This window comes from Pseudorasbora parva, chromosome 20 (genome assembly GCF_024679245.1).
Source record: "Pseudorasbora parva isolate DD20220531a chromosome 20, ASM2467924v1, whole genome shotgun sequence".
Taxonomy (NCBI): domain Eukaryota; kingdom Metazoa; phylum Chordata; class Actinopteri; order Cypriniformes; family Gobionidae; genus Pseudorasbora; species Pseudorasbora parva.
This window is the reverse complement of record NC_090191.1, coordinates 25,089,992-25,107,340: the sequence shown is the minus strand read 5'-3', so window position 1 is coordinate 25,107,340 and position 17,349 is coordinate 25,089,992. Positions and strand designations below refer to the sequence as shown.

Sequence of the window (17,349 nt, the reverse complement as noted above, 5' to 3'; positions counted from 1 at the left end):
TGGTCAAAAGATTGAGTACAAGTATAGGCCAAATATACTTAGACTTTGCTGTCAGTAGATGTCAAGCATTACTTAAGAGTATTTTAAGTACATTTAACAAAATGTGGACTGAAAGTATACTTTCTCATTTATTTATTTATTTATTTAAAAGAAGTATAAGACACTTGAATAAGCTCCTTTTTTGTAAGGGATATTCTACTTTTGAGAAACTATACTCTCAGGTTTAAACATAGATAAATGGGAACTGGTCAATAAATCATATTAATACACACCTGAACACCTCTGATTTTGTGATCAATGATGTGCTTTCACACTTGGCTAGAACTCAGGGGAACCCGGGTGCGCACCAAAGGTGCGTGAAAGCACCCTAAATGGATGGAAAGCACTTTAAACTCTAAAGAAGTGTGCCTGTATTTGTTTCAAAGAAGTTTTCTTTTAGTCATGACTGATCAGCATCCACATGATTCTTGGTTGAGCAAGATGAACTCAGTACCCTGGTGTACAGGGACAACTGCCTCGGCAGGCAGCGACGTGTCAAGTGCAAACATAAAATAATCAAATTAACAAAGGGGCTCAGTCTGGCTTATTCTGAGAACCCTGTCTGAGACTGAACACATGCATACGGCAATATTTACTGCTGTTGGATGAGGATTATTTTGAGTTCGCTCTGATCCCTACTCAAAAAATCCTGAATCAAAGGTGCTTTTAAATTGTTTGTTTTATATTTAGTTCTTACAAAACTATAATAAAAAAATACATTAGATTACAAGCAGTGCATGTCCCGTAGACATTAATTATAAAGTGAACAAACAACAGCTGTTCATTCAATCGCTCATGTATGAAATTAGTATTATTAGTATTGCTCAGCTAGGTTAGGGATTTGATTAATCCACTAAACATAAGTATTCAACACTGATAAAAACAACTTGTAAGATTTACTTGATAAAATCTTTGTAACAATTTGCACTCAGTTTTTCTAAGTAAAATTTACTGCTGCGATATCAAGTACAACTTACTTGCCAATATCAAGTAAAATGTACTTAACTATAAATGTAACATTTGCAAAGACATTAAGTAAATGTTACTTAATTATATTTAACTTAGCATGTTGTATTTATTAAAGGTAATCAAGTAAATTTTATAAATCTGTATTATTTACTCTTATGAAGTAATTAAGTAGATTTTATAATATTTGTCCATTTGACATTTTGAATTACTTAGTTGAATTAATTTATATTACTCACTATTATTATGTAAATGTTGCTATTTTAAACCAAATAAATGTAATAATTTTCTCTGCATCAAATACATTTGTCACAAATCACACATAAATACAATAAAGTTGAACAGTTTATTATGTCAAAATTTACAATTAACCATTAAATCAGTAATGTTCACATCAACTGATTAAGTAGTTAAGGTACATTCATTATAATTTACAATAACTGTAGAATTAACCATGTATGGTTCAACTAAACATCAGCAGCCAACAGTGGCATAACTAACATTAAAGGGTTAGTTCAGCCAAATATGAAATGTATCACATTTGAGTCCAAAAATAACAAAAACTACGACTTTATTCAGCATTGTCTTCTCTTCCGTGTTTGTGTTCAATCCTCAAATAAAGATTCAAACGGTGAAAAGAAGCCAATGCTGAATAAAGTCGTAGTTTTTGTTATTTTTGGACCCAAATGTATTTTGGATGCTTCAAGAGACTCTAATTAACCCACTGATGTCTCATATGGACTACTTTGATGATGTTTTTATTCCCTTTCTGTACATGGACAGTATAGTGTGCATACACTTGCATACGCTCTCGGACTAAATATAAAATATCTTAAACTGTGTGTTAAGATGAACGGAGGTCTTACGGGTGTGGAGCGACATTAGGGAGAGGAGTTAATGACAGACATTTCATTTTAGACTGAACTGAACTAACTTAACCCTTTAATGACGAGCACATGCATAGTCCAGCTGAAACAGAATGGTCACTTTTCCTTAATGCTCATTCATCGACTGGATCCTCTCGATCAGCTCCATGGACGACCATCTTAAGGATATGTTCAGCGGCAACACTGCGACTGTCCTCCTGCATACAGTTTGTAAGAAAGAAAGAACACAATTCCATTTAAGAAATAGAATTACATTTATAACATTACATTTTATTTTCATTAAAAAGGTGACCGGACCTTCATGTCGTTAGCTCACTAAAATAGAATTGCTGACATTCATGCACTTGTTGCTAACGTTATACATCACTGCTTATTTGGTATCAGAGTTCACCTGCCATCCAAACTTTCCTTCTTTAGTGCAGAGTGCAGACTAACTTATGCTTTGATAAAATAATTGCTGTGAAATTTTCAGTGGATATAAAAACAACTTAGACACTTTAAAAAAATGCTAACATTAGCTAGAGGACACACACACAGGCAGCCAGCACTTAATCACGGCCAGCTAACATTAAATTATTTTGAAGTTAACCAGACAGGGTGACTTTTTCTACAAGAACGTGGCTAACTACATTTAATCCCCTCTATCTTTGACTAAACACCAGTCTCAACTTTATAGAAGTGGATAATGCTTTAGCTTTAGCTACCGTTATTGTGATTAAAACTCACTTTTAGTCAATTTTAAACCGTAACGTCTATGCAATAATCAAACCATCAAAACGAAGTACATCGTTATCACAAATCTAAAATAGAAAAGTCAGAACTTACCGAGAATAAGTCAGCCATGTAAAAGCGACATCCCAAACCGACCGCCTCTGCCACTGAACCGGGATCTTTTTGAGCAACAACAAAAATGGGCGGGCAGATTCAAACACACTTTGCTTTTCAGATTAAAATTTACTTAGTATTTTTAGGTGAATGTGCTGTGACTATAAAACATTAAATACTATTTGTAAATATATGGTAAAATGTACTCTTTCTTCTCAGTTAATTTATTACATTAATAAATTGTGTAAATTTTACATAAGATATATAGTTCCAACTTAATCTTGATTTTACAATGTATAAATTACATGAATTAATGTAATAGATTTTACAATACCACAAAGTCATTTTTTTCAGTGAAATCAGCATTAAAGGTTATGCTTTTTTTGCATTTTCAACTTTATTTAGTGTGTAATATTGCTGTTTAAGCTTGAAAAATGTCTGCAAAGTTACAAAGCACAAAGTCCACTCCAAAGGGGGTTATTGTCTACATTGGTAAGCACTGATGCCTCGATAGTCTTGAGTTTCCTTCCAGGAATGTACACGTCAAAATATTTCTCATTTAAATAATTCCTGCCCAAGGAATAGAAGTGGGCGAGACCAGGTTGAGTTGCGTTAGTGTGCCCACACTCATGCAAAATTGGTTAGTGAAATAAACAATTATGAAAATGTAGGAAATTAAAGTTAAAGCTCCAGTCTTCTCCCTAAAATCCCAAAAAAGTCAGTTGGTGGCTACTTCACTCAGAAGCTGTCAATAATGATGTTACACTCCCATTTTTATAGCATCAAATAACTAAAACCAAACTTATTTAAAAAAAACGAACACTTGAACTTATCAAGGTGATAAAAACAACCTAAAATGACAGAAACCATCAATGGAAAAACATTTTTTGAAGTGTAATTTGTTTAGGTTGTCCCAAGTCCCATTAGATTACATGAGGAGGGCAAGATTTATGAGCCGCCCGGGGAGATCGAAACGTTTTGGCTTCCCTTTTCAGGACTTGTGCGGCACACTTGTGTGACACTCGCGGTTGTGACGTGATTATTATAAAATGCGTTTGAAGCAGTTGACCAATCACAACACAATTATCCAGCCGACCAATCAGAGCACATTGAACTAAACAGGAACTAAACAGAGTGTTGCAGACAGACACTCACAGACAAGAGAGGTGCAGCAATAGTTTATATTTCAAAAATAAATGTTTTTTGGACATTCGAGCATGAAAACCAACCCGATCACACATAAATGCGTATAAATAGTACGAGTGTGCAATGTCGTGGAATGTATACGCCAAAACTCATTTTGGCGTGGATATGATACGCTGTTTTTCGCGTGCATATGATACACACTTTATGGCGTATATATGACACACGCTTGGGTAGGTTTAGGGTGGTGGGGCGTATATATGACACACGCTTGGGTAGGTTTAGGGTGGTGGGGCGTATATATGACACGCGCTTGGGTAGGCTTAGGGTGGTGGGGTGGGGGGTTCGTATGTATAATACGCCATAAAATGCGTATCATATGCACGCGAAAAACAGCGTGCCATAGACACGCCAAAATGAGTTTTTAGCGTATACATTCCACGACATTGCACACTCGTACTATTTATACGGATTTTTGTGAGAATACCCTGATGAAAACCTATCCTACACCTCAGAAACAAAATCAAGACTGACAAAAAGCATAATATGTATGCTTACAATGTCTTTAAAACGATTTCGTAAAATTCATGTTATTGTTCTTATTGTGAAGGATTGATTCATGCATGTGTAAAGGCAAACAATTATACATTGTTGCATTTTTCAGATTTTTTGGTTCCTTTTCACACCACACTGATTGCTTTGGTCCGAACCAGTTGAAATGAACCAAAACGCAGGCATGTGACAACAGCCACATCACTCATTGTATTTCCTAAACTGCTTTTCGATTGGTCAGAATTTACGTGTGGGAAAATTCTAGGAGAAGAGGAAAAGCCAGCAAACTATAATAACACTATGGAGAGACGACTGTACGGGCTGGTTTTGTCCCTGGCCATAATCTACTACAGTGTGTGTATTTACCACTGTTAGCAAACAATAACTTTCTATAATGAAGCACGGATGCGACTTGAAAACAACGTTCTAATGCACTGCAAACGTCAGCGAGCGCGCATCGCTCATCACTTCAAGCGGAGGCGTGCATTATTCTCTGACATGCTCATCTTCCAAAAATATTGGCAACAACCTATCAGGTAATAATGTCATTCACATAATGGCTGCGTCCGAAACCTGGAAAATGCTGCCTTCGGAGGACACATTTGAAGGCAGGAAGGCATCAAGCAACGTCTGAATCTAATGTTTGTTTCACTGTCTCCTGAAATATCTTAATCTGATCGATTTTTGAAGGCAGCGTACATGTATCTTTCGCTGCCTTTGATATCCCACAATCCTGTGCTTTCCATTCAATGACGGTTGAGCTGGGGAAAAAATATGGCGTCCGAAAGTTGCGTTTCCTGGTCAGTTTGTGTGTAAATGTATGTTTTTTAGTAATGGGCACTAATATTTTTATATATTTCTACCGAGAATTGACTAATGTAGAAATTAAATATGTGTTTACTTCTCACTATTGTTTAGTTCTCACAGCTCTCTCTATTTTGCTGTAGATCATTAAACTGCTACACTACCTCAGAAGTCTGTCTGAAATAGTTTCGTGAGATGCACAAAACGCTGCCTTACAAGGCAGCGAGGCAACGAGTCAGCTGCCTAGTTTTTCGAACGCAGCCAATGTCAGCGCAGCTTACTACGGCAGCTGGTTTAGTCCAAAAATGATCAGTACTTTTGCATTTGGTTCTGTTCGAGGTCGGATCACGTTCTCACCACAAATAAACCACTCCAAAGTTCGTTTGAAAGCTTACCGAGACCACCTCTTCAAGGAGGTCACAGTACGTTTGTTTGGTCCGCTTTTGGTGAGCACCCGAGTGCGATTGCTGCTTCACACCTGATCAAACGAAACGCACAATTAAACCGAACTAAATGAGGCAGGTGTGAAAGCAGCCTTAGTCTGCTTAAACCCCATCACTCCACCATCGACTGTAAACTCACATTCATTTTTAAACGTAACGCCTAAAAAAGTTCCAAAGATTAACATTGAAGGAAGGACTTGAACCATATCTAGAGACTAGAGGGTGTGTGCTCTTTTGCTGGGCTATAAGCAACCACCTAGCAACCAACTAGAAACTGCCTAGAACACCCTAGCAACTGCATAACAACACACTAAAAACACGCAAAATTCTTCAGCAACCAAATTGCAATGCCCTGGCAACCCCACTAGCACTAAGTCTCAAAATGTAAAATCTATAGAGGTGGAACTATAAACATGATTATCAGTGATTTCAGAGCACTATATACAGACTTTTGACTTTTCTGTTTAATTAAACAAGAGCTCTGTCTATTAAAAGTTCTTGCTTTTGAACTTTGTGCAAAGTCAGTTGGGGTGACAGTCACTGGGAAATATATAGGGAGGCAGGACCTGTTGCTATAACCATTATTTCAGTTGGCAGGCATTTAGCGATTCACAATTATTCACACCATCTCTCTATCTTCTCTCTGGGATGTCGCTTTTCTGTTAAATAAGCGATGCCCAAACAGTACTTCTCTGTTGCCATGCCAACGGCAGTACTGTATCCCTCACAAAAGTGAGCCCCCACCTCCGCACTTGGCAGACCTTCGAACGCAGAGAGAAACTTCAATTACTTTTCCCCCTGCTGCAGTACCTATTACGGTCAAACGAGACGACATGGCAGACCTAGAAAAGCGCCTGGGCCTGCGTAAATCTGCACCCGTCGTCTAGTGCAGTGACAGCAAGGGGTCACAGGGTCGTCCCTTCAGGTGATGTGTTTCCATAGTGCTGTGCACACAGAGGAAAAGACCATATATGGCTAGTTCTTTATTTATGACATTCTCTTGCCTTTTACTAGGTGACCGTTTAACTGCAGAGCCTGAAATGGGCGGACTGTGCAAGCTCACTTCTGTAGGTGGCGCGCAAACGCCTTCACTGTTTAGCCTTCTGCAAATGTCTCCTTTTGTCCATGTATGAACTAGGTCAGATATATGATGATTGTGCAGAACCCAGGGCCTTGACATAGCCTTAGGAATATCATGACTTTAGCAGTAGTGTGTGTGAGAGAGTTTAATGAGACACGGTCCTGAGGTCTGGAGATCGTTCGGAAGGCTGACAGGGACAGCACTTGCGACAGCAGGCCATGTGGGTTTTGTGACAGGTTATGTTTGGATTGAAATACTAGAATAGTACACACTGTGCAGTATGCATTGTATGCTGGCTATTAATTCTCTAAGTAATATGTGAAAATGTAAGGATGCGGCGGTAAATGTTTCAAGCTTTTTATGTGACATGACATCACTACATTGCATGTTTAAAGGCAAGCATCCATACATCATCATTTAGCACGTTTTATATACACTGATCAGGGATAACATTATGACCAATGACAGGTGAAGTGAATAACACTGTTTATCTCTTCATCATGGCACCTGTTAATGGGTGGAATATATTAGGCAGCAAGTGAACATTTTGTCCTTGAAGTTGATGTTATAAGCTGGAAAAATTGGCAAATTGGATTTGAGTGAATTTGGCAAGGGCCAAGTTGTGATGGCTGGACGACTGGGTCAGAGCATCTCCAAAACTGCAGCTCTTGTGGGGAGTTCCCAGTCTGCAGTGGTCAGTATCTATCAAAAGTGGTCCAAGGAAGAAACAGTGGTGAACTGGTGACAGGGTCATGGGTGGCCAAGGCTCATTGATGGCCCCTGTGGTCCGATCAAAGAGACAAGCTACTGTAGCTCAAATTGCTCAAGAAGTTAATGCTGGTTCTAAAAGAAAGCTGTCAGTATACACATCGCATTGCTGTTTTTTGCGTCTGGGGCTACATAGCCACAGATCAGTCAGGATGCCCATGCTGAACCCTGTCCACCGCCAAAAGCGTCAACAGCGTCATAAGTATCAGAACTGGACCACAGAGCAACGGAAGAAGGTGGCCTGGTCTGAATCATGTTTTCTTTTACGTCACATGGATGGCGTGGATGCTTACCTGGGGAGCACATGGCACCAGGATGCACTATGGAAAGAGTGCTAGCTGGCAGAGGCAGTGTGATGCTTTGGTTAATGTTCTGCTGGGAAATCTTGGGTCCTGCAATCCATGTGGATGTTACTTTGACCACTACCACCTACCTAAGCATTGTTGCAGACCATATACAACCTTTCATGTAAACGGAGGATAGCTTTTAGCAGAATAAAGAGCCCTGCCACAAAGCAAAAATGGTTCAGGAATGGTTTGCACGAGTTTGAGGTGTTGACTTGGCCTCCAAATTCCCCAGATCTCAACCCAATTGAGCATCTGTGGGATGTGCTGAACAAACAAGTCCGATCCATGCTGTAAAGTTATTTAAACTTGGGGGGGTCTATGGGATTGACTCCCTTTCGGAGACTGTCTCTGTAGCGGCCAGTCGATGAATTGCAGTTTAAGTCACTTTCGTGCTGGAATTAAGAGAGAGACAGGAAGGTTGCCACTTGGTATTAACTTGCACAGATTAATTGTTCACCACAAGATGTGCGCTAATAAAGAAAATGGTGTCAATTTAGATTTCATGAGGACTTTAACGGAGGTGCGTAGGGGAAATCTACCAAAACAATCACATAAAAAATCACCACCTCATAAAATAGTTTTCTTACACCACAGATTATTGGCGTAAGCATGAGCATATTTTGTGATATTGCTTTTTACATGGCAGTTCAATAAACCAAGAAGCTATTCCTATTTTGATTTCAGCCGGTCACTTTTGTTCCTGAATGAATCAACGTTTTGTGCAAATCAGTTGAGTGAATGATTTAATGACTCAATTATAAAGGCAGGCACTGAAATGGTATATATTATTTTTTATTATATATTTATTATATATAAATATCTTTGCTTTTGGGAAAAGATGTTGGTGTTGATATCACTTGAAGGTTGAGTGCATTGCATTGTTGGATGCAGTATTCTACACAGTAAGCTCTGTTATATACTGCATATTTTGACAGATGCATTAAGTTAGCCGGTCTGGCCATTATCAGCCACAAATCAATCTGACTTCTGTCTCTTTAAATTCTACTGTAGTGATCAAGTGATGCAAATAAAGCCATGGGCTGGCTAAACTAGACTCACACCACTTAAATACACAAATGAAAGCCTAATCTGAAATGCACATGGTTTGAAATCAATACTTAAGCCTATTTGCTTAATCTCTCAATAGAGAGGGCTGCATTAGTAAACACAAGCGTGTGTATTCGACAACAAGACAGTTGTTAAAATGATTGCCTACAAAACTGCAATACAGCAGCTTTGATAAGAGCCAGAGAGATGTTAGATACAGAAAAAAACACAGTGAGAAAAGTAGTGCGGGGGTGGGAGGAGATGGAGGGCTGGAGGAGAGCAATTCTCAGAACAGAAAATGACGAAAAGCAGATGCAGAGAAAGGAAAGGATGGAAGGATATAACTTAGGTTAACCTCAGTAGAGCAGTTTATACTCATATAACTGTGTGTGTGTTATGATGATAAAGACTAAAGAGTTAATAGAGAAAATGGTCATAGAAAAAAACAACACTGCGTTAAACAGGAAGAATCAATACCTGGAAATTAATTGGGGTGAATAGTATTATAAAAATAATTTATTTATATAAATAGTATATTTTGTATATTTTATAATTTTTTTTAAATATTTACTGTACGCTATTAGTATTTTGTTGAATTGATGTATATAATGTTTTGTTTTGTAGTTGCATTATAATAAGAAAATGGTATGATAGTAGGAAAATTATATTGTACGACAGGAAGAAGTAAAACCTGGAAATTGTTTTGTGTAACAAAAAACATTTATTTATATAAATATTTAGTTTTCAGTTTGTTCTGTTTGATTTTGTATTAAATTATTTATTTTGCGTTGGATGTAACTACAATACCGTTCAAAAGTTTGGGGAAAGAAATATTTTCTTTTTTGAAAGAAATGAAGACTTTTAGTCAGAAAGGATAAATGAAATTGATCAAAATAGACAGTAAATACTAAGTGTTACAAAATATTTTTATTTTAAATAAATCCTGTTTTATCAGTTTCCACAAAAATAAAACTATTTTCAGCATTGTTAATAATAATAAATGTTTCTTGAAAGGCGAATCAGCATATTAGAATGATTTCTGAAGAATCATGTGCTAGCCTAGAAATCTAGACGCACCCTAGCGGCAGCAAATCTAATCTGTCTAGCAACTCTCAATACGCTTCTGAGCTGTAAAAGCCAAACTCTGGTCAGCCAATCACATCGAGTATAGAGTCGGTGGGCGGGGCCATAATGACGACCGATAACATAATGCTTCTGGCGAACGGCGGTCTTTCGAATCAGCTTTGAGTTTGAGTTAAGCTTTTCTCTGAGAAAAGATTAAAGAACGGTACTGAAGTCATTCTTAAGAAGGGAAGATGTGTTCCGAGTTTTGCCGACCGAATACTGCAAAAGTTTAATCTTTCAACTAGCTCTGCTTCACCTTCATTGTTCTGGTTGGTTGTAGCGCTATCCAATTGCGTGCACACCGTGCAGAAGGAGTTCGGAAGACAACAGTTTATTCCGCCCCTTGGATTGAGCCCTGTCTAAGGTGACTTTTCAGACAAAACATCTTGATGTGGGTCTGGCTTGTCAGGCTAGCTACTGACTGGAGTAATGATGGTAGATATTCAGTTTTTACATCATAAGAATAAATGACATTTTACGTTTCACATTCCTCAAGTAAAGGTTGGCATGACACAGAAGCTGTGATAGTCTTTTCTTCCATATTGTGACATATATATCTAAATGAAATGGCTCCTGGAATGAGAAAAATGTAGGGCGAATTTTAATTTTGTCCTTCGGGAATTGATTGGCTTGTAGGAAATTGGGCGTTCCTAACTAAATGGAGGCAGATCTGAATACTATTGTAGTCAATTGATTGTGGAGAATATAGAGCCTAATCCTCTGCTGAGTTTTTAGGTAGGCTATAGGTTTTACCTTTGCAAGCCCTACTGGCAAGGGTGAGTTGAATCATGGATCAGGAATCAGGATTCTCACTTTAAACATATGGGTCATAATTGTCAGGGAGACATCTGTGATGCCAAAAGAAGGCAGGTGCGCCTGTCAAACTCCGTCCATCTCTATAAACAACTCAAGTCATTCTCTTAATGTGCGATAGAAAGGTAAGCTCGAGTCATATTACTGTGTACAGATTCTCAAAATACTATCTGTCTGCCTGCAACCTTTCATTTGACTGACCAATTTCCTCTCACCGAGTAAACAGCTATGGTAAACACAGAGGAGGGAACCTTCTCTGCTTCTCCTCTGAATGCCCATCCGCAGGGATTTGTACTAGCGCCAAATTAAGTGTCTTCTATTTTGCCAGTGTATTAGTGCTAATATGTCTGAAAGACACAAGTCTACTTCATCGTAAATCTCTCCATCAATTTTCTTGATCAAAAACCTTATTAACACTGAAGACCTGCTTAACCTTCCTGGTGAAGCTGATTGACTAATGTGTTCTTCTTGGTGGGAATACCATCCCAAACCCAATATTTTCTCTATTTACTAAGAGATATTACCATGGAATTTTCCCCCATTTGGCTCAGTCGTTTTTTTTTATCCATGTACTTCCTTTATCCCATGCGAAAAGCAGCAGAGTTCTCATGTGTTTGTCCAGGAAGCTCAGCGGCAGTGGTGAATTGTTTGCACTCTGACTCTGTGGTTAAGTTTTCCCGCAGGTCGGGACTGTCTCTGTCTGAAACTCATCAGCAACAAGAGGGGTGGATATCGCATGCAGCTAACAACACAAACTAGTTCTTCCATCCATATTAACTTATGCACCATGTAATATTTCAATGACATTTGGTTCTTCTCAGCTAAAAAATGCCAATAGGCCTCATTCAATTTATAATTTTGCAGACCCATGCAAAATGCACTCAAAATTCCTTATTTTTTTTATTCAGGGTTAGGCCTACTTGGAGCTAAACTCTGCAAGAGAGTGCCACTCCAGGATCGACGTCCCCCTTCCCTGGGTTAAAGGGATAGTTCACCCAAAAATAAAAATTCTGTCATCATTTACTCACCCGTTGTTATAAATCTGTTATAAAAGTTTCTTTCTTCCGCTGAACACAAAAGAAGACATTTTGAAGAATGTTGGTAACCAAACAGTTGGACAGCCTAAACCTAAAAGACTTGCGTAGAAAAAAAATAGGCTACTGTGGAACTCAATGGGGTCCATATCAACAGTAAAAAAAAAAAACATTTTTATATTGGCCTAGACTACACGTGAATGTGTTTCGGACAATTTGATTTAATTTTAACTATTGTAACTCAGAAATGATAAATGCGTTTGTAGAATCACGTTTTTCTATTTGTAATTTTTTTTAAGTAAAATAACTTGTTAAGGTGCGAACTACTGATTATCAAACGTTAGTGAATAAACCCAGCGTGTTGTTTTTAATTCTGGACCCAAGCCCTACCCTATACGCACATATTTTAATAGTATCATAATATCAAACCCAAGCATTATCTTGCTCTATAATATCCCATTCGTATCTGCATGACAACATAGTTCATTGCATCTACATGAATCAGACTGTGGGGAAATGCAAGAAGCATCCTCCTCAGGCAAAGTAGCAGAATGCAAATGTCAGAAAAGAGCTGGGAGACGGTGTTTTAGCCATCTGCGTTCACTTGGTGATCCAACTGCCAGTAATGGATCGATATCAGCCATTTACCATAAGTGAATCACATCAGACTGAGCAGCAGCGTATAGTAAGACAGCTCTTATTTCATTATCTCTTGCTGTGTCTTACCTCACCCAGAACCTGAGAGCAACAGAACAGACCAACTGCTGAATCACACTCAGAAGACCGAGAGGATTAAAACCAACAAAACAACGCATGCTTCTTTAATCTCAATGTATTTAGTGTTTCCTCCCTTGTGCTCACGCTTTGCCTGTCTTTCTGGAAATTTAAGATATCAGTCATCATCAGTAGCTACTGACTAGGCTACGTGACTTCGGCGGACCTGAATGGTCTAATCTACATGGATTAGAGGACCAAACACTGTAAAACTGACTGTAGGTTTGGCTCCCTCTAGTGGAAGAAAATACACATCAACTCGGTTTCATCATTCAAGGAAATTTACTGTAAAATCTTTTTTTTTTTCTTTTTTTTAAGTCTGTATAAATCTCACTGTCTATTAGAACAATTACTCACTGTCTGTTAGAACAAGGTATGACCGTGGTGCAGCACTACATATACAACAGTGAAATTCTGGTTTTATAACATTATTTAGTGAAAAACAATATTCCATATCGAGAATATGAAATACACTACAGTCATTTGTAACATGTATTTCAGATAGAATATTCACTTCCAAATGTCTTAAATTATATGAAATTTGTTAAAATGCTAATTTCTACCCTCTTGTAAACAATTTGGTGTACTTCACCAGTAATTGCCGCTGCTTTATGAACCTCCATAAGCAAGTGTGATGTCTACCAAACTGTTGCTGGTATGTAGTTCAATAATGAGCATGTATTTTCACTCAAAGCACTCTTAGATGTAATATGGCATACATTTCACATCACTGTTCTTTTGCATAAAAAACATTTTTTCCATGCGAACATCAGCCTGTAACCTTACATAAAATCGCTTGACCAATAATTTTGTTTTTACAGATTGCAGTGGAAATTACACTATTAGACTTAGAGGCCACAATTAAAACCAATCAGACTAAACATATTAAACTTCAAAACTACAGGCACAGAGTTCAAGATACCACAGCACACCTTCAAAGGTCTAGTGGAGTCCATGCCTCGGCAGGTCAGCAGTCTTTGGAAGAACACTCAAGACAACAAAATTTTTCCCCCTCAGATTTATTATATGAAAATGTACAGAGAGATTTTAACGGTAGGACTTCTGGTAGCGTGCACGAGCTCCAGGTCCACCGAACTTCTTGGACTCGCAGCGGCGGGGATCAGCGACCAGCAGGGTCCTGTCATACTGAATCAAGATATCCTTGATCTCTTTCTTGGAAGCCTCATCCACATCTGGGAGAAAAGAAAACAGAGAAATATGACAATTAATGCAGACACTTAAACATTCCTCTTCCAACAGAAAGACCAGAGTGACCCACACTTACATTTCTGATAATAGGCAACAAGGGCTTTAGAGATGGCCTGACGAATGGCTGAAAGAAGAATGAAACATGTTAATGTCAGTACAAAAGTATTTGCACACTGTGGCCTCAAGTAAGAATCTATCCATTTACAGTTGACTGATTATCATGTGTAAATACTTTTATGGTTTGAAAATGCAGAGCAAACGGCTTCTACCATCGGCTAGTGCTACTTACCGTAAATCTGAGCGACGTGTCCACCACCCTTCACGCGAACTCTGATGTCAACGCCAGCAAAGCGCTCCTTACCCAGCAGCAGAAGAGGCTCCAGCAGCTAAAGGAAACAGAAACACACAGTTAGCAGACGTATGAACAAAATCTTCTCAAACAGAGCTAAAAGATTATCCTGATGAAATGTTCATAAGTGGGGTGCACTAAAGGGTTAATTCAACCAACATTTTTAATTCTGTCATTTACTCAAATTCATATCATTCCAAACTCAGACTCTTATCTTCAGAACACGAATATATTTTAATTCAGTCAGACTTCTGTCCCTCCATGCAACTCTACCACTGACACCTTAAAAAGTTCATATAAAGATTGTGAAACTAATTCTTATTAATTGAGCAGTTTAGCCTAATGTTCTAAAGAGACATGATCACTTTATATAATGAACATTTAATTTCATAAAGCGATCATTTCTCTTCAGAACATCTGGATTAAACCGCTCTATTTAAACTACTTTTATGATGTCTCTATACATAGACTGCCAATGGATGGACAGAAATCTCTCAGATTTAATTTAAAATATATTATAGTGTACTGAAGAATAATTAAAGTCTTACAGGTTTGGAACAGTAGGTAAATGACAGAATTTAAATCTTCAGGATCTTTAAAGTTGGCACACAATGGACATCTTTCAATCATCTTCACTGTTAGGACTTGAGTCCCGTTTCCACCGAAATTACCCGGAACAATTTGTCCCAGGAACTTTTCCCCTCAGACCTGCTGCTGTCTGCGTTTCCATCGCGGTCTAAAGTACCATGAAGATTAGTCGGGCAACGTAGGACTGCGCTTGAGTCTTTAGTTCCCGCTGGATTTTGTCATCCGAAATAAACTTAAAGCCTGAACCTTGTTGTCGATCCATTGGTTATATTTTTTACACTCCATTGACGATTTGAATAGCAAATGACTCTTAATGCACACACCGCAACAGACATTTAGATTGAAATAAAATGCTGCGTGAGCTCAACCAATCAGCATGTTCAGCGCCCAAAACCTGCCCCCAAGCGTTCCTGAACTTTGAAAAAGTACTACCTCACAAACAGGGCCATTTTGAGGGGGACGTATTTACCCACAACTTTATTTAGACCCCAGTTCCTGCATTCAAAACACACAAGTACCATCCCAAAATCTCTACTTCCTGGGGAAAGTTCCCACGGTGGAAATGTGGCTATAGATCTGAGTGGAACCGCTTCTCAACATAAAAAAAAACTGGTACTGTCCATCATAAATTGAATAGGTCTGTCATTTGCTAACTGCTAAAATAACGCAGTGAGAGAGCGATGAGAAGAGATGCTTTCGTTAAGGGGAGGAGAAGTTCCCGCTACTGATCAATGGGCACATGAATGTTAAAAAATAAAGTACACTGATAAATCATTTAGAAACACTGCAATTGTCCATTTTGAATTCATAGTGTTGATATTTAGAAATAAGTGAAAATTCTGTCATTTGTGCATCCTTATGTTAGTCATGTGATCTGACATTTTTCTGCAGAACATGAGAGCAGAATTTCTCTCAACAAATATTCTAGTCACTTCCTAATTGCAATGAATGCACCCAATTTGACCCATGTGCTGATTGAATCAGAGGTGAATTTGAAAACTGGACTGGTTTGATTAATGAATTCAAATTAGATAACTACATTGAAAAGTGGCATAATTTTCCCAAACCAGAAATCATTTCTTTCATGAACATGGCAACATATCATCAATCAATTCCTTATTCATTTTTAATACTGCAAAAAGCAATCAGGATGTTCTTTAAAACCCACCTTTGTTTTCCACAGAACAAGAAGTTATACAGGTTTGGAATGGCACAGATGAGCAATGACAATCTGCGCTATTGTGCAAAACCTTCCATTAACAAATCATTCAAGTGTTTACTTAAATAGAGATCTGAAGGTATTTCCACTCCAAGCACTCAATGTCTGTAAAAAAAGTACCTTGTACTGCAGAGTGACAGGCTCGATCATCTCAAGGGGTCTTCCATTGACTTTAATAAGCCCATTTCCCCTCTTGCAGTGGGCAACAGCTGTGGCTGTTTTCTGTTGATAGTGAACAAACATCAGTAAACATCATTATACGAAACCCATTCTCTAACACATCTTCATTAAATATTACACTAATAGTATGTTTTACCACGGTAGTCTTAAATCTTCAGGACTGGAGAACTACAACATTGCACATTATGATATTCTCTAAATATTCTTATCCAAGTTATGATATTTTTGGGATCAGAATCAAGAACCATTGACATACCAGACACAGACTAACAGCTACCTAGATCGTCAAGACCCTCTAATGTCTATATATAACTACTTAACAACAGAAAAAATGCAGATCAGATGCAAAAGAAACTTTTTTGTATGAATTACAGCTGTACATGTACACACTAAACTGTCCCACGTGTCAGCAAACAGCCATTACCAACACAATATTCATCACTCACTCAATCTACACGGTTACATTAGCTTACTTAACATGTTAATGGTTTAAAAGCACATATACTTGTTTATGACCTCTAATTGTTACGTTTAATACATAACCTATGTAAAACATTGACATAACAGTCATTTATATCCACATACATCTGTTAGCATAGCAGGCTAACCTCAAAGCCGCCGAACGTGAGCACATGAAGACATACAGCCTTTAAATACTCACTTTACGTCCAAAAACCTGGACAGACTGTAGAGGGCCTTTAGCTGGCATGATTCTAGAGTAAAAGCAGAATAATTATTTTTTAATTTAAGCACAAATGAATCTTTAAATACGTATATTAGTGAGAACTGCTTGAGGAACAGACCTTTCAGAGCTCGAGCGCTGTTCGGAGAGGCCGCACAGGGGTTTCCCGTGCGCAAAAGCAGGGGCGCTGTCGTAAACACTCTAGTCTTTACGACAGTCGGACTTGCTAAAGTTTTTTTTTTTTTTTTTTTTTTTTGCAGTCTATGATTTTAACACATCACAGCGTTATAAACAAATATTCACGTAAGTAAATAAATTACCTATTATTTATAGATGTAATTTTAACACCGTTATGATCCACCTCATAAGGAAGCATATCTTTTCAGACAAATTTTAATGGATGGGTTGAAATAGATGCCAAAAATGCTAGTATGCTTACAGCATAACAGCTAATTCTTTCTGAATTCAACAACT

At 38.0% G+C, this 17,349-nt stretch overlaps 1 protein-coding gene across 1 annotated transcript; it reads right to left on the bottom strand.

Annotated features, from left to right (window-relative positions):
- Window positions 1-13,651: 13,651 nt before the first annotated feature.
- rps16 (ribosomal protein S16) lies at window positions 13,652-17,067 on the bottom strand. Its single transcript, XM_067426944.1, has 6 exons — window positions 16,997-17,067; window positions 16,855-16,906; window positions 16,134-16,235; window positions 14,147-14,243; window positions 13,934-13,981; window positions 13,652-13,841 (listed from the first exon to the last, which is right to left on the bottom strand). The coding sequence occupies exons 2-6, from the start codon at window positions 16,900-16,902 to the stop codon at window positions 13,696-13,698; spliced, it is 441 nt and encodes a 146-aa protein (XP_067283045.1). The 5' UTR covers window positions 16,903-16,906; window positions 16,997-17,067; the 3' UTR covers window positions 13,652-13,695.
- Between the last annotated feature and the right edge of the window lie 282 nt (window positions 17,068-17,349).

Bases quoted from the DNA above. Each gene is read 5' to 3' on its own strand.
- rps16 (XM_067426944.1), bottom strand. From the start codon at position 16,902: ATGCCAGCTAAAGGCCCTCTACAGTCTGTCCAGGTTTTTGGACGTAAA. The intron at 16,236-16,854 runs GTGAGTATTTAA...CACTATCAACAG, and splicing joins TCCAGGTTTTTGGACGTAAA to AAAACAGCCACAGCTGTTGC. The intron at 14,244-16,133 runs GTACTTTTTTTA...TGTTTCCTTTAG, and splicing joins CTGTCACTCTGCAGTACAAG to CTGCTGGAGCCTCTTCTGCT.